We start from the raw sequence: 27,114 nt of genomic DNA, 5'->3' as shown, positions 1-27,114 counted from the left end.
AACATATCTTCTTTTTTATTATAAGGATTGCTGGATTTTCCGTTAAGAACGATGACATAAAATTTTAACAACCATTGTTATATGTCTTAAACATACAGTTTTTTTATAAACATATATATTTTTAAGTTACCTCTAGTTGAGGGGTGCTTGGGTGGCTCAGTTGGTTAAGCATCCGAATATTGATTTGGCTCAGGTCATGATCCTCAGGGTTGTGAAATCAAGCCCCGCTTGGGCTCTATGCTGGGCATAAAACCTACTTAAAGTCTCTCCCTCTCCCCTTGTCCCTCTCCCCACCCACCAAAAAAAATGACCTCTAGTTGAAGCAACTTTAATATTAATATTAAGGAAATTTTAAAACCATTATCTCTTAATTGCACTATTCTAACATACTTGTTTTTATTTCACCCAATGTTTCTATAATTTTATTTAGTTGTGATTATAATACGTATACAATTTTGGGATCTGCTGTTTTAACCTCATGTTGTTTCATAAACACTTTTCCATGTTGCCACATAAACTTCATATTTATCATTTTAAATATCTGCATAATATTCCTTTAAGTTACCATAATTCTTTCATTACCCTATCACTGAGATTGTTTCTTGCTATTATATTTGGTATTCTAGCGAATGTCATTTTACAGGTACTTCTCTATACAGAAATTCTCTGTTCTTTTGAGTTACTTCATTACAATAAATTCCCAGAAGCACAACTCATAGGTCAAACAGTATGAACCATTTTTTTCCTTTGGTGGTAATGGCAATGGTTGTTAAATACCTGATTATTTCAGTTGGTTAGTTAGTTGTCTCTATTTTTAAATTTCTATTGAAATTGTATTTATTACTTACAAACCCGAATGATTCTTATTGCTATCTGTTGGGTTTTTGTATATGTGAATCAGACTCTTCTAATATAAAGAAATGCCATAAAGCAGCAGGTCTGAAGGAAGTCCCCATAAATACAGTAGGAACGTTTTATAGGTTTCTGTGGGGATTCTGTAACTATACAGTGGAAAATCTGTTCTGCAGGGGCTTAGGGTATAATATTCCCCTCACTTAGCAGTTAAGAAAATGAAGCAACATAAAGAACAGTGTAAGGAAGTTAGAGCAATTTAAGAAATAACTAAATCTATTAAATACTCAGGAAGAAGCAAGTTAAACTAACAGTTTAAAACAAATGCTTAAAGCTAAAGACCCTATATACTCTTACTGTCTCAGAGCTTGGTTTGTTTTTTTTTTTTTTACAGGGAAATGGGTTGCTCTATTCTCTTTCTTCTTTGCTGTAGAAATTTATAGATGAGAAACTTGTACCCAGCCTTAGTAACCCTATTTTTTCAATAAATTACTTGTTGTCTTTAATATCATAACTATCATTTAATAATATTCTATATGTATTTATATATACAGAGTATAAAATATAATTGCCAGCTCCAAGTTATGTATGTGATTGCTCACATATATTAAAATAAGTCAAAACAAAAATCTGGGGTTTTTTAAAAATTTTTTTATTAACATATAATGTATTATTTGTTTCAGGGGTATAGGTCTGTGATTCATCAGTCTTACACAATTCACAGCACTCACCATAGTACCTACCCTCCCCAATGTCCATCACCCAGCCACCCAATCCCTCCCACTCCCCTCCACTCCAGTAACTCTCAATTTGTTTCCTGAGATTAAGAGTCTCTTATGGTTTGTCTCCCTCTCCGGTTTCGTCTTGTTTCATTTTGCCCTCCCTTCCCCTATGATCCTCTGTCTTGTTTCTCAAATTCCTCATATCAGTGAGATCATATGATACTTGTCTTTCTCTGATTGACTTATTTCGCTTAGCATAATACCCTCTAGTTCCATCCACGTTGCAAATGGCAAGATTTCATTTTTTTTGTTGTTGGCTGCATAATATTCCATTGTGTATATATACACCACATCTTCTTTATCTATTCATCTGTTGATGGACATCTAGGCTCTTTCCATAGTTTGGCTATTGTGGACATTGCTGCTGTAAACATTGGGGTGCATGTGCCCCTTCGGATCACTACATTTGTATCTTTGGGGTAAATACCCAGTACTGCAATTGCTGGGTCGTAGGGTAGCTCTATTTTCAACTTTTTGAGGAATCTCCATACTGTTTTCTAGAGTGGCTGTACCAGAATCTGGGTTTTTGTTTTTGTTTTTTAAGATTTTATTTATCTGAGAGAGAGAGATAACATGAGCAGGGGCAGGGAGGGACAGAGGGAGAAGCAGACTCCCCACTGAGCAGGGAGCCCCACAGACACAGGGCTCCATCCCAGGATCCTGAGATCATGACCTGAGCTGAAGGCAGATGCTTAACTGACTGAGCCACCAGGTGCCCCCAAAAGTCTTTTCTAATTTCATTCATTAAAGCAAGTGGACAAAGCTGCTTAATGATTATTTGGACTGTGAATGATTGGGTTTTACTTGAAAAAATGGTAGTTAAATTTTCATCTTTGGAACTCTGATCTTTTAACATCATCATTTACTTACTTGTCCTGAGAATTTCAATACACCAATTTTGATCCTTCTTAAAGGAAAGCAGTTTCTCACCTTTCGGTGATGTGTTTATAGCCAGGTCACTGGAATATACACTCTCATATCTGATTGCATAAACATTACTTAAGATAGTCCCAAGCTTATCATCATTCCACCCAAAGCAACTCCTTATTCTGTCTTGGTTACAACCCCCCCTCCCAAACACACACACTCTTTCCTTGATACTAATAGAGTCATTCTTGACACTCTTCTTCTTTATCTCCCAGCAGCTAGTTAACCTCCAGGTCACAGATACAGTTTTTGTCACAGTGGCTCCCCTCTGCTCTGCCTTTCTGTTTGCCGTCGCCACCACCTTAGTCCTCGGAATCAGTACTCCTAGACCACTGCAACAGACTTCTCATTGGTCTCCCTTCCACCAGTTCTTCCCCACTTCATTTTATCTTACACATTATTAAACTGTTCACACTTAAGATCATTTGAAATCTGACCATTACCCAGCTGCCAGCTTCATAATGAAATGTATAAATTGCCCCACCTCCTTTCCCCCTAACCTGAGCCCAAACTCACCTCCCTCTCAAGCCTTCCTATTTGCCCAAACTAGCATTAATTGGCTACATTTGCATACAATAGACGCTAATCAAGTAGGCTACATTGTATTATCATTTATATTATTTCATTGATAATACCAATGTATTATTATTACATTGTTAATCTGCCTGCCTCAGGAGCATATAAACCCCATTATGGCCAAGGATTAAATCTCTCAGTATCCCCCACTGTCTTAGTAGACAGTAATAGACTACTGTTCAAGAGGATGGACTTTGAAGTGAGACAAACCTGGGTTTGAATTCTGGTTCTGTCACTTAATGGCTCTATGACCTGGAGTAAGTTCCTAAATTTCTGTTTCCTCTTATGCAAAATGAGCATGATTATAAGCCCCTCATAGGGTTTTTGAAAGGATTAAACAAGACATATATGTGGGGCACCTGGGTGGCTCAGTCATTAAGCGTCTGCCTTTGGCTCCGGTCATGATCCCAGGGTCCTGGGATCTAGCCCCGCATCAGGCTCCCTGCTCTGCGGGAAGCCTGCTTCTCCCTCTCCTGCTTCCCTTGTTTGTGTTCCCTCTCTGGCTGTCTCTTTCTCTGTCAAATAAATAAAATCTTAAAAAAAAAAAAAAGACATATATGTATGTAATATGGTTGGCACAATGCCTAACAACATAATAAATAATAATAGTAATTATCTTTATAATTATGATCATGCTAAATGCTCAATTAATGTTTATCAGCCACCATTATGATATATGTCAAGAATTTGATATTTCACCCTTTTTTCATCAGTGAGATAGCTACAAATATATGATAATAATGTGAGAGATTTTTCTTACAGTTATCAATAGGCTACATGGAGCTTGAATTTTGGATATGTGGCCTCTTTGTTGTTTAGAAAAATGGTTTATTCCAGGAAATTACATCACTCATTTATAACCTTAGCTATTGCAAAAAAGGAAATACAAATTTTGTAAAAACAAACCCAAGAAACCCCCACCTTTTTTGTATAAAGATGTTGCTTCTATTCCATGAAGACATTTTAGCAACAGAAAATAATATCTTCTCACATAGGAAGTATAAATTCTGAAACTGAAAATACTGACAGTATTTTCAGATCTTGGAAAGTTGACCCTCTTATATACTATATCAACTATTCTATCATTTAAATGTTAAAGAATCCATTTACAGAAAGTAAGGCAACCAATAAGAAAAATCTGAAGTTACTTAAAAGACTGAGTGTACCAAAAAACAATCCAGTCAAGAAATGGGCAGAAGACATGAGCAGACACTTCTCCAAAGGAGACATACAAATGGCTAACAGACACATGAAAAAATATTCAACATCACTAGCCATCAGGGAAATACAAATCAAAACCACAATGAGATACCACCTTACACCAGTTAGAATGGCAAAAATTAACAAGACAGGAAACAACAAGTTTTGGCGACAATGTGAAGAACGGGGAACCCTCTTAAACTCTTGGTGGGAATGCAAGCTGTACAGCCACTCTGGAAAACAGTATGGAGGTTCCTGAAGGTGTTAAAAATAGAGCTACCCTACGACCCAGCAATTGCACTACCAAGTATTTACCCCAAAGATACAGATGTAGTGAAAAGAAGGGGCACATGCACCCCAGTGTTCATAGCAGCAATGTCCACAATAGCCAAACTGTGGAAGGAGCCAAGATGTCCTTCAACAGATGAATGGACAAAGAAGATGTGGTTCATATATACAATGGAATATTACTCAGCCATCAGAAAGGATGAATACCCACCATTTGCATCAACATGGATGGAACTGGAGGGGATTATATTAAGTGAAATAAGTCAAGGAGAGAAAGACAATTATCATATGCTTTCACTCATATGTGGAACATAAGGAATAGCATGGAGGGGAAGGGAGGTAAAATTGAATGGGAAGAAATCAGAGAGGGAGACAAACCATGAGAGACTCTGGACTCTGAGAAAGAAATCGAGGGTTACACAAGGGTGGGGGGTGGGGGGAGGAGGTAACCGGGTGATGGGTATTAAGGACGGTACATGTGGTGATGAGCACTGGGTGTTATATGCAACTAATGAATCGTTGAACACTACATCAAAAACTAATGATGTACTATATGTTGGCTAACTGAACATAAAAAAAAATGAGGGTAAGTACAAAATATTTTAAAACTTACATCTCTTTGATAGTGAAGTATTAGAATATAAGTATTATAAAAGGAGATTAAAAAGCTATTAAAGAGTGCCGTATTCATAAATGAACAAGAAGGCAAATAAATTTAGCCTTAGAGTAAAATGCAGCAAACCGTACTAGCACCCAAATAATCACGCACCATAGTGCTCCTGGGACATGACTTCAGCAGTCATTTCCAAAAGGTGGTTGGGGCTTGCCACACAGCCACATTTTAACAGAAGAACTGTAGGAGTTCTAGGGTTGTACCTGCACTATCAGAAGAAACAGCTGACACAAAATATATTCACTCAACATGGAATTAGTTTGTATCATTTGCCTTTGATTATTCTAGGGAGAAAGATGTATCCCTTGTCACCCTTTTGCTGCCTTTGATTATGAAGCAGGTTTTACAGCCTTTTCATTTTTTGATAGGGATCACATGCAATGGTCCGAAGAAGAAGCAGCAGCAGCCAGGAAAAAAGTAGAGGAAAACTCGGCTGTGCGAGTTCTTCCGGAAGAACAAGGTAGGCAACTACACGCTGTAGCTCCTGGAGCCTGGTTTTTCTGTTTGGCCTTCCACTGATTTAGGTCACACGTTCTCCTCCTAATTGTGTCATTACTTTGGAAAGTTCTTCACTTCGACCTCTGCCAATCCATTTGGGAGAATTCCATTGTTCTAGTGTAGTGGGACCAAAGTTAGTGAAATAAATTATGGATTGACTCTTTAGTTGCTTTTTTGGTAATCATGGTATTACCTTTTTCTGGGAGATACACACAAGGAAATTTTTAAATTTCCCTCTTGCTATACATCTTTTAGTCTGCTGGTGTGCACTGCACTGGCCAGGAGTGTTTACCAAATTCAGAAACTTTGAGCAAAAATGATAATGTCATATCAAAGTGTTGTGGCCTTTTAGGATAAACATCAAGTTTCATAGGATTCAAGGTACTTTTCTTGGAGGCCTTTTGATATTCCGAGTTTGAGGTGAGACCTTGCCAATCTTCAAAGCTGGCTTCTAAAAAAATTGGCTAATGCTATTATCACAAAAACAGAAAATAACAAGCGTTGGTGAAGATGTGGAGAAATGAACCATTAGGCACTGTGGAATTGGTAAAATTGTAAAATGGTGCAATCTCTATGGAAAATAGTATGGAAGTGCCTCAGAAAATTAAAAATGGAACTACCATATGATCTAGCGATCCCACCTCTAGATAGAGAGCCAAAAGAATTGAAAACAGGGTCTTGAAGATATATTCACACACCCATGTTCATAACAACACTAGTCACAATAGGCAAAAGGTAGAAGCAACCCAGATGTCCATTGACAGATAAATGGATAAACAAAATTTGGCATATATGCACAATGGAGTATTAGCCTTGAAGAAGAAGAAAATCCTATCACATTCTACAACATGGATGAACCTTGAGGATATTATGCTAAATGAAATAAGCCTATCACAAAGAAGGCAAATACTGTATGATTCCACTTACATGAGGTACCTAAAGTAGTCAAATTCATAGAAACAGAAAGTAGAATGGTGGTTACCAGGGCTGGGGTAGGAGGAAACACAGAGTTGTTGTTTAACAGATACAGAGTTTCAGATTTGCAAGATGAAAAAGTTCTGGACATCTGTTTCACAACAAAGTGAATATACTTAACACTACTGGACTGAACACTAAAAAATGGTTAAGACGGCAAATTTTATGTTATGTGTTTTTTACCACATTTTTTTTTAAAGCACACTAAAAAAAATCTGGTCTGTGTCCTTCGCACTGCCATAGCTAGGAACCCATATACAATTTGACCAACACATGCACTCTCAAGATAAGCTTTTCTTCCTTGTTTTTCTTAAAATGATTTCTCCCTTAAAACAGCTTGGTTCTTCTTTCTTTAAAAAAAAAGTTTATTGAAGTACCAAACACACAGAGAAATTTTCACAACTCCTAAATGAATTGTCACAAAACTCAGTGGATTTTCCCAACATCCACATCAAGAAACAAAATATTACCATTAACCCAGAAAATTCCTCATTTTCTGTCCCAACAACAGCACTTCCCCCAACCCCTGTGACCCCACAAAGAGCAACTGTTATTCTGGCTTCTAATACCCTAGGTTAGTTTTATAGAACAGCTTGGTTTTGGTCATCATGATTTCTCGATCATTCTTGTAGCAGTATCAGTGTGCCTACCAGATAGAGCGAGTGTCCGAAAACTATGGCCAGGAGCCAAATCCATCCGACTGCCTGTTTTTATAAATAAAGTTTCATTGGAACACAGATATACTCATTTGTTTACGTATTGTCTGTGGCTGCTTTTGAACTCTATCTACGCAGTTGACTAGTGATTAACAGAGACCGCCCATAGCCCACAAAGACTACTTACTGTCTGGCCCTTTACAGAAAAGTTTGCCAACCCCTGTGATAGAATTTTGTTTCCAGATTGATCCTACGTTCTGAAACTCCCCTGGGAAAGATGTTTGAATTCTCTGTGCAAGCCAAGCATTAGTGAAGATACTAATCTCACTGATAGTTAATTGTTATTCTAGTGACTTCAGTCTACAGTTGTGGCTAAGGTTTGCAAGCAAAGGTAGCTGTGGACACTGAGCTAAGGAGATAGCTCTTAGGCAGCGAAGGGGGCACTTCTGCCCTGTCTTGTCCTCTGCCACCATCGATGACTTACTTTATCCTCTGGCCTTGTTTGCTCTTCATCCTTAACTTATCCTAAGCATGAATGTGTCCTGGAGGGTGGACAGGAAAGAAGAGCACCTGATCCACTCCAATGGAACCATTCTATTTTTAGGAGCTCCAGCCATGCAGTTCCAGAGTGGGATATGGCCAGGGAGTGTTGGCGTTGGATTGGTGGGTGCATGCCCGTGGCAGTTCTGCTTACCGATCAGCCAACATTGCATTCCTTTGCAGGAACTCTGTCACGCTGCTGCTGAGGAAGTGTGACGTTGCTTCTTTGCCAGCAGCTGCACGGGCATACTTTCCACATTACTCAAGCTTCTGCCCGTGGCCACCTGGATGGGACAGCGCATGTCAAACCTAAACAGAACTAAAAGTTATCAGTCATCTTAATTCATTTCCAGGAAGTTAAAAATTATCTACAGTATATTTCCTGATATGAAAAACCAGGGATTTTTTTCATGCTCTCTTGAATATTTGTTTAGGACATAAATAGATGAGCAGTGCTGATAATGTTCCCTTAAAGTGCTCTGTACGAGGCTGCCTATTTTGGCCTATTTATGTTAACAATGAACTTGAGTGAGGCTAATGAGAAGGTTATTTTAGGGCCTTGGAAACTGCAGTAAAGGAAAATGACAGTTCCCACCGAACCATAGTGTGACTGAAATAGAAAGGTGGTGACTGGCCTCTCTCTATACAAGCAGGGAAAGCAGGCTGGAGAGGACTGATGATACTGCTTTGAAGCATTTGGTTTGCTTATTAGCACGTCCAGTCACTTTCTAAGCAAGTTTTCTGGCTGCTGTGGAGACACTGAACTAAAGATTCCATTTTAAAATGGCTCAGACTGATGGAGGTTTCTGCTGGGTCCCCAGCCCGGCCCTGGAGCATGACTCCATGCAGTGGACTTCACACACATCAGGGAACCGGCCGAAGGAGAGGACCCCACCATGCGGTTGACAGTGTGACCACGTGTAAGCGAGGGTGCAGAGTGCAGCAACTGAGGCTGCTGTGAGGTTGGCAAAGAAAGGGAACTTTTGTGCTGAGGAACTGTGTTGAGAGTAAACACCTTCCCAGCCACCTGCCAGGCTCCGCCAGGGATCAGAGACCTGCTGGGCTGCAGAAGCCCTGGGCGAGGCTTCCTGTTTGATATTTAGCGTCTCTGATGAATACAGGTCAAGGTGAATGGATCCGGTTAAAAGCTTGACTCGCAAACTTCGTGAAAACCCAAAGGAGGCTCTGACCCGTTTCTTATTCTGTGCCTCTGTTAGTTAACCACCATCTCTTCTTATCCAGGAGAGTCCCAAGTCTTTGAAAGAACACATTTTCTCCCATCACAGAACATTCCATTCGCAGACATTATACAGCACAAACACTGTCTATTGATCTTATCTCACGAATTTTAATGCCACTGGGAGGAAACACTGGTTGTTCTGCCATGCTGGCCTCCTCTCTAGCACACTTCTTTTGGTCTCTGCATGTGTCACTCTCTCCTGTCACTCCCATTTCTCATTTCTCACCTATTGTCTCAGATGTTGTGAGAACTGAAGTCAGGAAACACCCTCACAGTTCTGAAAATAAGAGCTTAAGCATCACCAATAGTACAGTCTTTTGCTGTGAGATGGTTGACATTTCATTTCTGTGATTAAAATGTATAACATCCAAGTTCTCGTTAGCAATTTTTCTTTCACTTAGATGCCCAGATTAATCATTTTAATTCCACATTTCCTTTTGGTAATTTCTTTTAAATTTTATGATAGCTCATATTTCTTTTAAAAGCAGGTTAATTCAGAGAAATAAGGAAAATACATTTGGCAGTTTTTGAGTTAACATGATTATATTTTATTATTTCCTGAAAACATCTCCAGTGTGTTATATCTCAGCTGGTTATTTAGAAAATGTAATGGGTTCTTAAAACTTAATAACAAAAGCAGCTGCTATTTTTACTTTAAAATATTCTTGCAAATAATTACCTATCTAGGGTGAGTTATCTATGTCCAGCAAAATGGTAAAAGAATTCCACTATACCTTACCTTGTGAATTCCTTTACCACTTAAAAGTGTCCTATGTAAAAAAAAAAAAAATAGAGTAGTTGAAAGTTTTGTGCGCTAATAAATTTAGAGTACTTGTTTTTAAGTCAGCTTTGGTTGTTTAAAATTTCCTGCATTACTGTTAGAAATATATTTTTCACAGGGCACCTGGCTAGCTCAGTCAGTAGAGTATGCGACTCATGATCTCGGGGTTGTAAGTTCGAGCCCGTGTTGGGTGTAGAGATTACTTAAAAATAAAATCTTAAAATTATATGCATATATATACACACACACACTTTTCATAAGTTTTCTTTTTTTTTAGGTTTTATTTAATTATTTACTTTAGAGAGAGATTGAGAGCATGTGCATACACAAGGGGGGGTGGGGAGGGGAAAGAATGTCAAACAGACTACACACTGAGCCTGAGGCTGGGGCACAGTAGGGGGCTCGATCTCACGACCCTGAGATCATGACCCAAGCCAGAACCAAGAGTTGGATGCTTAACCAGCTAAGCCACCCAGGCGCCCCAAGAGTTTTTTCTTAGGTAGACAATGAACTTTTATCAGTGATATGTGGAGATTTCCAACTTTGAGAGCTCAGGTGTTTGCATATTTGATGTGCAAAAATAACTCTAAATTGCTTTTTGTTACATTGTAACAGGATAATTTTTCATAGTTAATATTAATCATATCGTATATGGCAGATACATAAATGGTTTAATTCAGTTTCTTAGTTGTGATATTCAATGTGATTCAGGGTGAATTCTGAATATTTAAGTATAGTTAGTATATCACATTCCGTCTTCCCCTCAGCATTATTGAATTTAATAAGTGAATAATTGAGAACTTGCTTCATCTGTCTGTGGTTAAACACATCACTACATCCCTTTTACTGCCATTGGCATAGACCAATTAATCTACAGCCTAGGAAAATGAAAGGAAAAAACTGCTTCTCCAAGAAAAATTGATCATTAATATACCTGTTTAGAATATCAGTTGGTAAAAAAAAAAAAAAGTTGGTTGGGGGTGCCTGGCTGGCTCAGTCGGGTAGAGCATGTGACTCTTGATCACAGGGTCATGAATTTGAGCCCCATGTTGGGGGTAGAGTTTCCTTTAAAACAAGCAAATAAGTAAATAAATAAATAGAAAATCATTTGGACAAGATTAACAAAGGGCAGATTTCTCCACACTGTATTTAATTTTATTGGCCTGAACTTGAGATGAGTTAACAGCAGGTCGAAACTAAATTTTTCTGTCTTTTTTTTTTTTTTGCTTTGTTTGTATTAAAGATTTTATTTATTTATTTGACAGAGAGAGACACAGCGAGAGAGGGAACGCAAGCAGGGGGAGTGGGAGAGGGAGAAGCAGGCTTCCTGCCGAGCAGGGAGCCCGATGCAGGGCTCAATCCCAGGACCCTGGGATCATGACCTGAGCCGAAGGCAGACGCTTAACAACTGAGCCACCCAGGCGCCCCAAAACTAAATTTTTCACTCATGGTCAGGAAAATAGCTTTTCCAATTCCCGTTATCACAAATACCTTCAAAGTTCAGGAAATTAACTCATATGCTGAAGGTGTTTACCTTGTCTCATAACCATAATTGTGAGTTTGATTGAGCTTCTGTGGTGTCTCAGAAGCTGTCACACCTTACTGGGAACTATGAGTTGCCAGCATTGATTGAGATAACTGCTGAAAGCACAACTTAAAAAGCAAAGAACAAAAAAGTTCCGGCCCATTAGCCTTCACTCCAACCCATGCTGGGTGCCGTTTCTGTTTTGTTTCTATCCCACAAACCAATCTATTCTCATAGAGCGTTTTATGTTTCCATTGCTCATCATAATTTCATCATATAATCTTGTATAGTTTATATTTTATATAAATTAAATGGTATTTAGTTGATTCTGCATTTCTGATCTGTTTTTATGAAGGTTCCCTCCAATCAGCATTATTTTTACAGTTTAATCATACTGATTATGTCATACTGGGGTTTTAATTTCAGTTTGATGCTTCATAATGAGAGGAAACTACAAAATCAGAAAAACAGGTTATTTTCAGAGATATTTTGAAGGGGTTTAATATTGATTTTGTGTTAGGTTGGCAATGTAGTGTAATGGTTTAGAGCATGAGCTTTATTTATTTTTTTGAAGTTTATTTATTTTTTTTTAGTAATCTCCACACCCAGTGTGGGGTTCGAATGCAAAACCCAGAGATCGAGAGTCACATGCTTTTCCAATTAAGCCAGCCAGGCACCCCAAGAACATGATCTTTAAAGTCCAATAGACGTGGTCCAGGTCTTGGCTCTAGCTAGGTGACCTTGGATAATTGTCTGTCTCCTCTGACCTTGAATTTCTTTGTCTGTAAATTGGAATAATAATATGTCTGAGAGGTATTATTAGGATTAAATGGGAAAAAAATCCAAGTAAAGCATTTGACATGGTATCTGACACATAATAAAGACTCAATATATGTTATGGTTGTTATTGGTATAATGATTTATGTTTGTTTGTTTCTCTTAATTCCTGGAGAGTGGGAAATACTTGGAATAGGCTTGGAAGTACGTATTAGCAGCCCTTAACCATGGTCTTCTCAGAGTAATCAGATCCTTTTTAAATACTGCATAATCTAGGGTTGAATTTAGATGCTTGATATATTTGGAATCTGAACCAGACTCCAGTCACCTTGCTGCACATTCACCTTCTTTACAAGCTGTAGAAATTAAAACAGTAGTAGTACGGGCTCATATTTAAGATAGCAATCCAATCCAAGATTTTGTAGTTTGTAGAACTGACACTGTTTAATGTTCTCCATAAATTCGTGGGGTTTAATAAGAAAGTACATAAACTTCGAACATAGAGATTCCCTAATTCAACCTCTCATCAAATGAGGAGACTCCATGAAGCATTCAACTAAGATTCTGTTTTTGTGTGATAAAACTTTACAAAAGAACAAACTACCTAATAACCATTACATTGTTACTGTCACTCTAAATTTTCATCTGATTATTATAAATCAATATAAAATAAATTTTAGAGTTGCAATCAGTGTATATCAGGTCTGTGTGAATGTTTTGTGTTACTATCATTATCCTTTAAATTTTCATTGCTACGGGGCGCCTGGGTGGCTCAGTCGGTTAAGCGTCCGTCTGCCTTCGGCTCAGGTCATGATCCCAGGGTGCTGGGATCGAGGCCCACATTGGGCTCTCTACTCAGCAGGGAGTCTGCTTCTCCCTCTCCCTCTGCCCCTGCTCCTGCTCTCTCTCACACACACTCTCTCTCTAACAAATAAATAAAATATTTTTAAAAAATTTTAATTGCTACAGAAGATTACTCTGTTTTGACCTGCATGGCTTGCTTGGTCATTCCTATGTTGTTGAGTATTTATTTCCCACTTCTTCCTATTTTATTTTATTTATTTATTTTTTTTTTATTTTTAAGATTTTATTTATTTGACAGAGAGAGACGCAGCGAAAGAGGGAACACAAGCAGAGGGAGTGGGAGAGGGAGAAGCAGGCTTCCCGCCGAGCAGGGAGCCCGATGCGGGGCTCGATCCCAGGACCTTGGGATCATGACCCGAGCCGAAGGCAGATGCTTAACGACTGAGCCACCCAGGCGCCCCCCACTTCTTCCTATTTTAAATAGCACTGCTATGAACATCTTTTATTTCAAGTTGCGGTCCTGCTATTTACGCCCTTCCTCCCAGTTAATTCCTAGGGGAATATTTCCACAAATTAATCGAGGTGTAATACTACATTCTAGTTACTGATAGGTTCAAACTCACTTCACAGTAGCTTGGTATTGAAAACTCAGATACTAGAGATTTGACTAAATGTAGTTCTTAGGTGGTTGCTTTTTATTAAACAGAAAAATTTTTTACCACCATAGAGTGAGTTACAAAGAGAGTTTTTAAGGTAAAAGGAAAAAGGTGTGAGAAGACCCTGGGGAAATTTGATAGTTTCCTAATTTCTCCTGAATCTGATTTCAGAATGTTGTTTTATTTTCTCACACAGTATAGCAGGTACACTCCAGTTCTTAAAAGTAGAGATAGAACTATTCTAAAGATAATATATAACATTTTTAGATTAAACATAAATGGGCTTTCTTCCATTAGTGCAGATGTGAGCATGTTTTGGACTTCAGCTTCACATAATTCTTTTGTTACAGAGATCTACTTTCATTTCTCAGACCTTAAATATAGATGGGAGTTTCTGTCTTTATAGCAGTGCCGCTGCCAGATACGATTCAGCCTTGATGGGGAGGAAGTCTTGTGGCCAGATGGGTGGAGATCCAGGTACAAGGCCATAAAGATAAAAATGGAAAGAAAAGGAAAACTATACAAGGTTCTGTAACAAAGATGAACCTGACTACAAGCAACTGCTTGTTCTGAGGGTTGGGGCTTCTTTAAAATTATGAAAGAAATTAGTCCATTGTTTTTATTTGTAATTTAGTTTATTTGGGGGATAGTCATTTCATACAGATCCAAAATTCAAATAATTCTTTTGCAAACCCTGGCCCCCAGCCACCCAGTTTCCCTTCCCTAGAGGCAGCCAGTATTATGAATTATGTGATTTCCTTCCAGAAGTATTCTGTATATATACAAGTAAATATGTGTGTACATGCATTATGTTTCTGTGTATGCACATGTGTTCTTTATCTTCTTTTTTTTCCTAGCAAATGACTGTGTCATAGACATACTGTTCTACACTTTGCTTTTTCACCCAACATTAAATCTTGAAATTATATCAATAGGTCTTTTTTCTTTTTTGAAAGCACTTAAAAAATGTCATGTGTCTATATTGGGTGGGAGTAATTCTTCACCCAGGGATTAGGCCTGGTGCATAGTAGTGTCCAAGAAATGTTTGATGAGTGAAGGAGTGAGTGAATTAATTATTTTATTAATTTAAGGTACAAATAAAAAGAGGCAGAAAGCTAAGAATTGTCTGAAGTTCTGAGACTGTTGACCTAACCCTGACCCTGGGACGGAGGGAAATCTAAGGGGTAACATCATAAAATGCAAATTTCTTTTAAAAAGGCATATCTCTTTAAGGCTTCATACTAGGAGATGTCAATAGGGAGAGATTCCTCTGGAGGTGGGTGAAGAATGGGACTGCCCCTAGATTCTGGGAGTCCTGGCCTGTTGTGACAGGGCTCCAGGACCTGGAACAAGTGGGTTCATATCTCTGTGCTGTTCTTTGTTCAAATGCAAAACAAGGGAGTTGGAGTAGATTATTTCAATGGGCTGTTCTGGCTCTAAGATTATGTCATTTATAATTCTGCAGTTTCCTGTCTGATTACCAATTTGCCCAAGATATTCATCATGTTGAAACCACATTTATAGCGAAATAAAAAAATGAGATGTCCTTTCTTTAAGATAATAAAGAGCCCTACAGGTTATTGGTGAAAATGTGATTATTAAGAATTCCAAGATTTAGACTATAGAAAGTAGTTTGCATTGATTATATTCCTCACAAAAATTTATTGGCCAAACTATAAGGCAGAAGCAGATTTATGGGAATAAGATCTAATACCCCACACATTAACACATTTTGAGAGAATCAATACCTGTAAGAGGCAAAAAAAAAAAAAAGAAATCAGATAAATAACTCTAATTTAATAAAATTATTCAATAGTAAATGTAATTGTTATAAATGATGTCTGTAATATATTTAACAGCATTTATCAAATATATTTAGTTATTAAAATAGTAACTAATAGTAAACATAATTCATAGTAAAATCTTTTTTTTTCCTCTTTTTTTTTTTAGTTAAGTATGAGAATGAAGCTAGTAAATATTGGGACACATTTTATAAGATTCATAAGAATAAGTTTTTCAAGGATCGTAATTGGCTGTTGAGGGAATTTCCTGAAATTATTCCAGTTGATCAAAAAACTGAACAGAAGTTGCAAGAATTATCATGGGATCCTGCAAAAACTAGTGCTGCTGGTGGTTTCTCAAGAACACGCTGCCCTCCTGTGCCTGAAGAAAAAAATCATAATCAGAAAAGGTGTGGCTCATCAGACAGGCAAAGCCAAGCGGGATCGCAGTTTTCCAGCCTAGACTCTGAAGAACACAGAAAAGGACCTCTGAAAACAGAATTGTTTCCCGGGAGCAACGCCACTTTCAGAATTCTAGAGGTCCTGTCCGGCCAGGGCACAGATGGGAGGGGGCAAATAACTTTGAAATGTACATTCCATATGACTTTATGAAAATGATCAAATCTAACTAAATAAGTGTTCTGTATACTTCTGTGCATAAAAAATATTTGAGGGACTCATGTCTATCATCAGGTTCTAAGTTTGGGTTTTAATTTTTTTTAATTTGTGTTCATATCTAACTTGAAGGCAGTTTTAAAGATTTTATTTATTTATTTGACAGAAACACAGCGAGAGAGGGAACACAGCAGAGGGAGTGGGAGAGGGAGCCCGATGCGGGGCTCAGTCCCAGGACCCTGGGATCATGACCTGAGCTGAAGGCAGACGCTTAACCCACTGAGCCACCCAGGCACCCCTTGAAGGCCGTTTTAAATACCAATAGAGTTTTGGCCTTAATTTCTATCTCTTTCTGTTATTAACCTGTTTTAAGTGAAATAGAAATAAATGAGATATGTAAAATAGAAATAAATGAGATATGTAATTAGCTGTGATCCAGTGTAGACCTTGACTTTCTATTTTTAAAAGTAAATCTCTTCCTCCTGGTTATAAAGGTAATATATATTGATTAGAGAGTTTGCTAAGGAGTAGATAAAAGAAAATTATCTACCACACACAAGGGAGTTAACCACGCTTAACATTTTACTGACTTTTCCCCTTTTGTTTATACTGTTTTATACAGTTGAGCTACACTGTACCTGTATTTTGGGGTTTTGCTTTGTTTCTATTTAACATTATAACATAAGCAACATAAGCAGTTTTTTCTATCTTAAAAATTCTCTATAAATATTTTCATGGTTGCAAAATATTTTTCTACAGAAAGTACTTTAATTCTGCTCATCTATCTTTACAATACTAGGCTTTTAAATTGTTTTCAGGTTTTCTACAGAAAATATCTTTGGGTATAGACCTTTCTGTGTTTTCTTTTATTATCTTGGGTTAGATTTACTAGCTCATAATTTATTTTAAAAATTTAATGCCCTTAAAATATATTGCCAAATCACTTTCTAAGAAATTTTATTAATACCAATTCATGGCAATATATGTCTGTTTCATCATACCCTCATTGGTTAGAATATTCCTATTTTAGGGGCACCTGGGTGGCTCAGTTGGTTAAGTGTCTGCTTTCAGCTCAGGTCATGATCCCAGGGTCCTGGGATCGAGTCCCCCATTGGGCTCCCTGCTCAGTGGGGAGCCTGCTTCTCCCTTTCCCTCTACTCCTGCCCCCGCTCTTGCTCTCACCCTCTCTCTCTCAAATAAATAAAATCTTTTAAAAATATATTCTTTTTTAAGTGCTTTCCTCTTTGACAGATGAAAATTATACCTCATTTTAATTTGCATTTCTTTGATTGTTAACTAGGTCACATAGTTCTTCAAATGCTTAGAAGCTATTTGCACTTCTTTTGTACTCTATTTCCTTTGCTTATTTATCTGTTTTTTTTTTTTTAACTACTCTACCCTTTTACCGGATTTATTGCTAATTTTTTTACATTGTGTTGGTCACCTTTTAATTTGGTTTGAATTTTGGTGTGTAAAAATTTTAAATGTTTCCATAGTTAAATTTGTCAGTATTCTTCTTCTGACTTATTCCATTGCTTTTGAGTTTAGAAAACCCTCCGACACCTAAGGGGCATGTGGGTGGCTCAGTCGGTTAAGCATCTGTTTCGGCTCAGGTCATGATCCCAGGGTCCTGGATTGAACCCCATGTCCCTGCTCAGCAAGGAGCCTGTTTCTCCCTCTCCCTCTGCCCCTCCCCCTCTTTGTGCTCTCTCTCTCACTCTGTCAAATAAATAAATAAAATCTTTAAAAAAAAAGAAAAAGAAAACCCTCCAGTGCCTACAGATCCAGTACATTTTTTCTAGTTTTTTTTAAATAAAAAAATCTAACATTGATGAGGAAAATTTAACCTTGTTTTCATGATGCTTGTTTATTCTTTTGATTTTTTAGGTTGGCTGTGGTGCTGGAAATAGTGTTTTTCCAATTTTGAACACTTTACGGTGAGTTTTAGTTTTACCTTGCAAAATTTTACATATGTATGGGACGTTAAGAAATTCTGGAAAAATGTCACGTATATGCCAGTAGTATTCTTGTTCGCATATAAACAATGACTTAAACAAATTTCAAAAGAATTGTCTTAGTCTTAGTGTCTAATTTTATGTGAACTAGGAATTACTCTGAAAAGAGTGTTTCACAGCCGTGGGTTGAAGTAATTTTTTAAGCTTGTGTGTGCATGGATGAGAGAATAAGAAAAGAGCAAGAGACTTGACCCCCTTCCACTCAGCTGTGAATTGCTAAACAGATCTATTTGCTCCCCCGGGTATGGAGGTGCCATTTTACACTCAGAGAATTGAATTTAAAGCTTATACTTTAACCCTCATTTTATTTTGTCATCACTTCTGGAGCCACACCCAGTGTAAGGCCTTCCTTTGTCAAATGATTGTCTCCAGACTTGAAATTGTTTAGAGGTAACAGCAACTAACCCAAAGACAAAAAAACAGACATAGATGATAGGGACAGAGGTGTTCTCCTGATGCGTCCTTCCTGTTCACCACCTCACGTATATGTTGTAGTATCTCTGTGATGAAGACGACACTCCTCACAAAGCTTTTTCTAGCACGTTTTACCAATGGCTGGTCTTTTTTTTTTTTTTAAGTTTACACCATAGCTTTCACATTATTTTTCCATTATAAAATTGACATGAGCGCATTGCAGAACATTTCCATTAGGGGAGAGGGGGGTGAGAATCACCCATCATCCCCATCATCCTAACATAGCTGCTGTCAGCACATTTGTTATAATCCCTTTCAGTCTTTTCTCTGTGTGTATTTTGAATTTTAATGATGCTATTTTTTTAGCTTTTCCTTGTGAAAATGTAAAAGCATTCAGAAAAGTAAAGAGTAATACAGTGAATTCCCATATACCCACCACCTCAATTTAACAGTTAACACAATGCCAACATCATGACACTTTATTTTTAAATACTTATGATGTAACTCCAAAAAAATCAGTACATTCTTCATTACTATTCTAAGCCTAACATATAAATAGTAATTCCCTAATACCATTAGATTACCAGTTAAAGAGGCCAGGCAGAAGTGATGGTGGCAAATTTGCAGTCCTGAATGACCTTTCTCTTTTTGTATTTATTTTCTTTGTTTTCCCTTTCCCCCATTTCTGGGCCAATATTTCCTGCTCTTTTATACCACATACCCAGTTTCCTTCACCCCAGTAACCTCTGAGCTTACAATACACATAAATTTACTACTGTGGCAATTGATAATATGTTACTTTATGATCCATCTCAAGGTATTATTTAGCATATCATTTCTTTAAGTCTTGTCTCTCCAACCACTGCGTATGTTCCTTGAAGTAAAAAGCATATTTTACCAGAATCTGATTTTCCAGGTAGCCTAACAGTGTAATACAGATATTTAGAGCTCAATAGATAGTGACTAATGTCTCTGAATTCCCACTTGTTAGTTCTGTTTTTCCCTCTTTACTTCTCCCTCCAACGAATAATTGCATGCACTTACTTCTTCACTCCCTGATACTTCCTCACTCCCTGATACGTCTCGGCTCTGTTTTTTTTTTTTAATCATTGTAGCTTGATAACCTAAGATAATTAACTCATCTTTAAAAGGCAACCAGTGATTAGCCTTCCAAAGGGAGAATTAGACCTTTTTTCCCACCTAAGAAATTATGTTGTATTACTTTTGGAGAGTATAGGATTAATGTCTTACATTTTCTGAATATTTTACCAGAATTAGACCTCTGGAATTGAGAGGTCATATCATTCTCCAAGGATCATTTAATGCTTAAACCCCCTGCCAAGAGAGTGCTATGTGGTATGGTGGTGGTAGTGATATTTACACCTGCTTGCTGGGAGAAGGGCCAGGGCAGTCAGCTGATTTTACAGAAAAGTTCTGGAAAGTCATTGGGTGGTCACAAGACTTCAACTTGGGCTGCTGTTGTAGTGGGAATTCAATATCAGAGGTCATGCTGCCATCCTGGTAGGACACGTGGCAGATGGCACAGGCTTTCCTTTAGCTGCTAGACTGTTCTATATCTTGTGGGTGTTCAGTAACCACTGCCCAAAGGTTGACTGCATACCTTTTATAATGAGCTAGATGTGCCAGTGTCCAGAAAAGCATTTTGAGTTATATGGAAGTTTTTAATAGAATCATGATAAGTTCTTAAGTTTTTAAGTTCCTAGAAGGCAGAGGCAGCTCTTCCTATAATAATAATAATAATAATAATAATAATAATAATAGCAATAGCAACAACAATTATAATAATGACTAACATTTATTAGGTGTTTACTCTGAGTTAGGCACCTTTCTGGAAACTTATATGAATCCCTTCAATCTTCACAATGACCTTAAATGCCATATTTATCTCTGCTTTATAGATGAGGAAATGGAGTTACAGAGAAATTAAGTAACTATTCCAAGATCATATAACTGAGTGGTAAAGCCAGGATTCAAACCATAGGCAGTTTGGTTCCAGAGCCCTTGCCCTTAGCCATCATATCACATAGGGCTATATGCATCTGAGTTCTTCCTGAGAAAATTTCAAACACATGTGACCACCCAGCAAGTTAGGGGTCACAAATATATGGATTTCGTAGGGAACAGTAGGGCTATAGGCTGCAATAAAGCACTGTTTTTTTATATGGGACAGATGGAAAAGACAAGCAGTGCAAGTCATAACCAAATCTTATTCACCATATTTTAACTGATCTTAAATTGAATGCAAATCCCCAATGCCGCAGAATGAATGTGTTATACATGAGTGTAGTATCCATCAATGGGTAGCATTTAAGAGTATAATCTGTGCCTGGGTGAGATTTTATTTGTGGAATACATATTTGTGCTTGTATTTCATATTTATTTAGTAGTCCTCCTTGCTTGAAATATCTCCTGAATCAAATTAGAAGTCCTAATTATGTGTTTCAAGGCCTACTTGTATATCCTGCGACATACTGGTTTGAGCTCTCGGGATCAACTCTGCTTCTTATCCCTGGCATATATCTCCCATCTCTAAGCCCTTATACCATTTACCCTTCTCCCCACTCAGCAATGCTATTCCCCCCCCTTCAAAATTCTTAGGAACTCTGCCCTATCCACAACCTTAATAGAAGCTATATAAAACCAGTCATGTCCTCAACTAGGCTATAAAACCCGCAAGAGCTAGGACCATAGTTATAATTATTGTTTAATGACATACCAATCTCTTTCTGCAATTCAGACATGGTATTAAGTAACATGATGCCTGGATTATTTGATACCAGCATACGAGGGATAATCAGGAAGGGTACTGGCCCACAAAATTCAAAGTATATGCGTGCCCATGAGTAACCAGGGTCCAGACATTGTTACTGAATTTCAGGTAAAGGCCAAATAGAACTTGTCTAAGTTCAGTGGAGGCCAATTAAAACTACTCAAGACTTTCATATGGGTAAACATCACCTGCCAAAAAATGACTGACTTTATTTACATTTGTAAATAAAATAACTGAGTCTTAGAGAAGTTAAGTCAACTTCACAGAGTTAATAAGTGGCAAATTCAGGATTTAAACACAGGTCTATTTGGCTCCAAAATCAATACTCTTACTATTTTACTAGACAATTTCATTTACTACCTTGTATTCTAATTCTTGGTATATACATGAGGCTTAATAAATGTTTGATCATAACTTGAGAAGATAACTAAGAATTAATATATTAGTGTTTTATTCTTTTTTAGAAGTTGTATTTACATGCTATTAAAATATACAAATGTTTTTTTTGAGATTTTGAAACAGTTCTAATAATTTTATTTTGTTATGTTAGTCACCATACATTACATCATTAGTTTTTGATGTAGTGTTCCATGATTCATTGTTTGCATATAACACCCAGTATTCCTTCAATACGTGCCCTCCTTAATACCCATCACCGGGCTAACCCTTCTCCCCAGCCCCTTATATATATGTTTCTGTTCCATTAGGGGCATCAGAGCCTCTCTGAGAGGCCCAAGAACCAAATGAGTTATACACATAGAAGGGGGACTGAAGCACCAAGGACACAGGGGTCTGAGAGTCCTTGCACAGGGGTAGAACTTGACTAAGCTGTGAGGAGCTACAGGCCTGCTGGCTGAAGGCACAGAAGAAAGTGTGGGGAGGTGGGGGGTAGCAGGAGGAAGATGGAGCAGTGATGATGGATGGCTTTGGAGGTTTCCCAGGTGAAAGTGTGATGGGATGTAAGGGCAAGTAGGCTCACATAATGGAGAACTTCAAAGCCAGGACAGGAATTTGAAAGTTACCCTGTAATTAATGGCAAGTATTTGAGGCAGTGCTATTTCAGAAGCAACGTGAAGGCACCTACACACCATTATAGAGAACAATATCTAAAAAGAAGAAACAACAAGCCAGCTGTCATCCAAAATTCTATTAGAGAAATACTTTTTTACAAGTTCAAGCCTACAGTTTCCTTTCTTCTATAATCTGAGCATAGATGAACTCTAGATTTAAATACTGTTTCCATTTTCATAGGAATGCTCCAGAGTCCTTTCTTTATTGTTGTGATTTTGCTTCCGGAGCTGTGGAGCTAGTAAAGGTATGCCTCATATTTTCTTTAAAGAGAGCCAGGTAAGGATCTAATTTGTTGTTGCTGATGTGGTATTTTTGAAATGTTTCAAGTATTATCTGTGGCCATTTTTAACTGAGCTTTTACTCTTTCTGGGACTCATACCATCAGCTGATGCCTAAGATATCACCCTAAAATGATAGTTGTTTTGAATTTAAAATAAAGTTGAAGGTCCTGGTACACCTAGAAAGGTCAGCAACTCCTACAAGGTGATATATATATATATTTTTTTTTTTGAGGGAGGGGAGGGAAAGAGGGAGAGGGAGAGAGAATCTTTTTTTTTTTTTAAGATTTATTTATGTATTAGAGAGAGAGCATGCACACAAGCTGGAGGGGGGGAGAGAGAGGGAGAGAATCTCAAGCAGACTCCCCACTGAGCATGAAACCCAGCGTGGGGCTCAATCTCACAACCCTGAGATCATGACCTGAGCTGAAACTAAGAGTCAGACACTCAACCAACTGAGCCACCCAGGCGCCTCGGGAGAGAGAATCTTAAGCAGGCTCCCTGCCCAGTGTGGAGCCTGACACAGGGCTTGATCTCAGGATGGGGCTTGATCTGAGGACCCTGAGAGCATGACCTGAACTGAAACCAAGAGTCGGACACTTAACCAACTGAGCCACCTAGGCGCCCCCTACAAGGTGATCTTATTCATATTTATATCCCTAGAGCCCTATGCATAGTCTGACACATAGGAGGCGCTCATTAAATTAAAAATCTTGAAGTTAAAAAAATTTGAGAAGGCATATGATACAAATGTAAACTGTCCTAGACCGTTGGGAAAGCAGTGGGGAGCCTGGACTTGTTTGACCAATCCCCAAAAGCTAGTAAACATTCCCTTAGCAAAAAGTATTTTTAGGAGATGGAAAAGGAATGGAAATTCTGCTAACAGAAATGTATAGTCAGTACATGGAACTTAATTTCTGATATTAAGAGTAATAGTTATTCATGGTAGACATTTTCTAAAATACTGAAAAGCCTAAACAGGAAGATAAAATTGACCTATAATCATACTTGCTAGAGTCCTATGGTGAATCGAGGTTAGTATTTTGGTATATATCCTTCTGGTGTTGTTTTGTATGTGTGTGTGTGTGTGTGTGTGTCTAGTTTTTTTAAATAACAGCTTTATTGAGATACAGTTCACATACCATGGAATTCACCATTTTAATGTATACAATTCAGTGATTTTAGTATATTTACAGAGTTGTGCTGTCATTACCATTATCTAATTTTTGATTATGTAGTAGAGGATATTTGTATTTTAAGCCGAAGGAGGTGTGGCACAAGCAGTGGGAGAGAGAGCTAAGGACCATCTCAGTGCCTCTGAAGTAACATAGGGTAGACTTCCAACAATGCTGCCTACTGACTCAAAGGCCTGCCCTACGCCTCTTTTTAAACTAAAGAGGGATTGTGAAGAATATTTGTTATCGAGTCCAAGTGCAAGACTTAATTTTTTATGGCAGCTTCAAATAAGCTAACAGAATACTGAATCTGAAATAAAGTGCATTCAGATTTACAGAGGAAAGGCACTAGGGAGAAATATAAAGTTTGACCTTTTTATTTTAAGGAAAATGCTAGAATTCAGCTAACTGCTTTTTTTTTTCTTTTTATTCCTTTATCATGATAGTTGCACTCGTCCTACAGAGCAGCCCAGTGTTGTGCCTTTGTCCATGACGTCTGTGATGAGGGCTTACCCTACCCTTTTCCAGATGGGATCCTGGATGTCATTCTCCTTGTCTTTGTGCTCTCTTCCATTCATCCTGACAGGTAACTGAAGACAAAAGGGCAAAGCAAATGTGTAAAGCTCCTTTATCAATCGTGGTTTTCAGAACTATCAAAAAAAAAAAAAAGTGACAATTCTTAAATTTATGATTTAGTGAACTACACAGTGTAGAACATGCAGCCTTTTAAATGCAGTTTTTCCTTTCTTCAGACTTGGAGAAAGAAACTGGTCAAACTGCTTCATTAGCTTTCTATCACTGTCAGTGAGAAGTGAGCATATTCTGGCAAGACACATACCTATTAAAAGTGACAGTGCTTCAAGGAAATTACAAATTCAGAACAGCCTAATAGACTCCCAAGAGGGAAATTGTACTTGGTGATCAGAAACAAACATCTTTGATTTAGCATCTTACTGAATGTTCGTGAAGAGGTAGGCTGTGAATCTGGTTTCACACTGGTCTGTCGACAGGCTTTAAAAATTTTGTTCTAAAGAAGTCCTCCAGGGAAGTAGGGTACTCAAGATTTGCCAGATTAACCTTGGACCTTTATAATCTAAGATTGGCTAGTGCCATCATTTAAATATTTATGCTTTAAATTTTTTGTTCACACAATGTTTTGAAACAGTCAACATGTCCAGAGAGGAAGCAGAAAGAGATATTACCAGCCGTTAAAATAAAATAATCACTTCTGTTAAAATTTTGCCACCTCATATGTATTAAGGCACACGTGTGGTGTCAAGAGTTGTGCATTTATTTGTAAGTTTTCTTAAAATTGGTTTTTCTGCTGTGGTAGTAGATTCAGCCCCCGGAAAGTTCCTCTGCTGCTAGGTACAGACTTGACATCAACCAGTCTTTGTTTGAGGAGTGTGACCCTTTCCCAAAGAAGCTGAGTTAACGTGTGCTTTTTCCTTTGCAATTACAAACTCACTAGGACCCTTTACAGTCCTTTTACTTCTCATTTAGAGAAGAGCACTTTGATTGCTTGTTGAAAGACAAATTAAATTTCCAAATAAATCTGAATGAAACATATTTTTGCACCTGGTGAGAGATATCACATTCCATGAAGCTACCTTTTCCTCCCAGTTTCTATAATCTATGTCTTTGTGCTAATCTGTTTAGAATATTGGCATCATTCAGGTACTGGTAGAGAGATGTCATCTATGTATTTTGTTTCATAGTTAAAATAATGAATAGTTAAAAGGATGGAGTAGGTGGATAGAGAACAAGATTTTCTATTTTACACCTATAACAGGAAATGTTTAAATTCCAAATAAGACCACAAAAACACTACTTGAAATTAGTTTAGATAATGTATTTTCTCATGATTTGAACTGAATGTTAAAAAGAAGGGGAAGCAGATGTCTTGGAAAGATTACTGTTACCCTACAGTATGTTCATTCTATTTATTTATTATAAAATAAATTCAGATGTATCATGTCCTTAGCCACTTTCTTACCTATATGGAAATAATCTAAAACTAAGATGAATGAGTAGAAGGAAGGCAACAGTAAGTGAAAAGACAGTATCTTTAGGGTCATTTGGGACTGTGGTGGCATATTCAGCCCCATGAAAGTTTTAGAAAAGTGGCTTCTTGCCAGCTTGGAAAATCCATGCACAAATGAATGGTGAGCAGTTCTGCTAGACCTTGAGTCTGGGAGACCCAGCTTAAATGGGAATAAACCATAAGAAGAGCTAACTGTCCTTATCACTGAAATAAAAGAAAGTACAATATGTTTACCACAGATCCAAGCATAGTGTAGGCAATCAATATAATACTCCTTTTTTTAATCTCTTCTCTTCCTTTTCCTCACCCTCCATCTAGAGGTAGATGAGGATAGCAGAGTTGGCCCACGTCTAAGAAAGAAAAGGGGCCCTCTCGCATTCTTGTCTTGTCCATCTCCCCCAGCCCATGCCCACCTGCAGTCCTCAGGACTCTGGAACTTGGCACTGAGCCAAGCAAGATGGGCTGATGAAGAAAAGCAGCTCCTCACCCTTGCCTTTACCTACAACCCCAGATGTTAAAGGATAGTTAGGAAGAAAGGATTTGCAGAGGGAGATGGCTGCATTTTGGCTCTTTGTTTTTCTGCATTTATGTTTCATATTTGTTTTAGTAGTAATTGCAGAAAGCTATTTTTCTCTGTACATAAGACATTTATCCTCAAAGTGAATATTTTAAGGTTTAGATATGGTTTTCTTTAATTGCCAAAGCCCAAGACCATAAACATAGTGTGAAAATAACCTCTAACAAAATAAACAAGGAAAAATACTTTTCTTTTTTTCCCTTTCATGTACTTATGTTCCAGTTTTTTAAGAGAGCATTTCATTTAATTATGCTACCTCTTTCTGTTATATTTCTATCTTGTTTTCATAGTTACTTTCATTTTCTCACTATCTACTTCCTTCATAACCTGACATAAATCTGGCTTTTCACTGCTTAATTCCACTGAACAGTGTTTTCATTGGAAGGCATTTACAGATTATCTGATGCAAACTCCTCATTTTTAAAATAAGAAAATCTAGAAGCTTTAAGTAACGTGGATAAAGCAGAGATGGCAAGGACTCAGCACACGGGCTGCCATTTACCATTCTCTGCTCAGGGCAGACACTCATAACTGATTTTGTACCCTGATTGTCATTCCTGGTGAGCTCTGTAGGCAGCCAATGTCAGTCACTCGGCATTGATA

General features: G+C 37.7%; 1 protein-coding gene across 7 annotated transcripts in view; it reads left to right on the top strand.

Moving 5' to 3' along the window:
- The window catches only part of METTL8 (methyltransferase 8, tRNA N3-cytidine), a 93,595-nt gene that overhangs the window by 54,684 nt on the left and 11,797 nt on the right, over nucleotides 1-27,114 (top strand). For all 7 annotated transcript variants that reach the window (XR_013447207.1, XM_078070990.1, XM_036067320.2 and 4 more), the window contains 5 exons: nucleotides 5,667-5,758; nucleotides 15,701-16,071; nucleotides 18,034-18,083; nucleotides 22,618-22,681; nucleotides 24,337-24,476. Coding sequence is in view for 6 of the 7 variants with exons in the window: in XM_078070990.1 (XP_077927116.1) it covers nucleotides 5,667-5,758; nucleotides 15,701-16,071; nucleotides 18,034-18,083; nucleotides 22,618-22,681; nucleotides 24,337-24,476 (717 nt within the window). In the remaining variant the exon portion in view is untranslated. The remainder of the gene's footprint in view (nucleotides 1-5,666; nucleotides 5,759-15,700; nucleotides 16,072-18,033; nucleotides 18,084-22,617; nucleotides 22,682-24,336; nucleotides 24,477-27,114) is intronic.

Source organism: Halichoerus grypus, chromosome 4 (assembly GCF_964656455.1).
Source record: "Halichoerus grypus chromosome 4, mHalGry1.hap1.1, whole genome shotgun sequence".
NCBI lineage: Eukaryota > Metazoa > Chordata > Mammalia > Carnivora > Phocidae > Halichoerus > Halichoerus grypus.
Note: the sequence above shows the minus strand (reverse complement) of the source record. Positions and strands in the feature narration are given on the sequence as shown.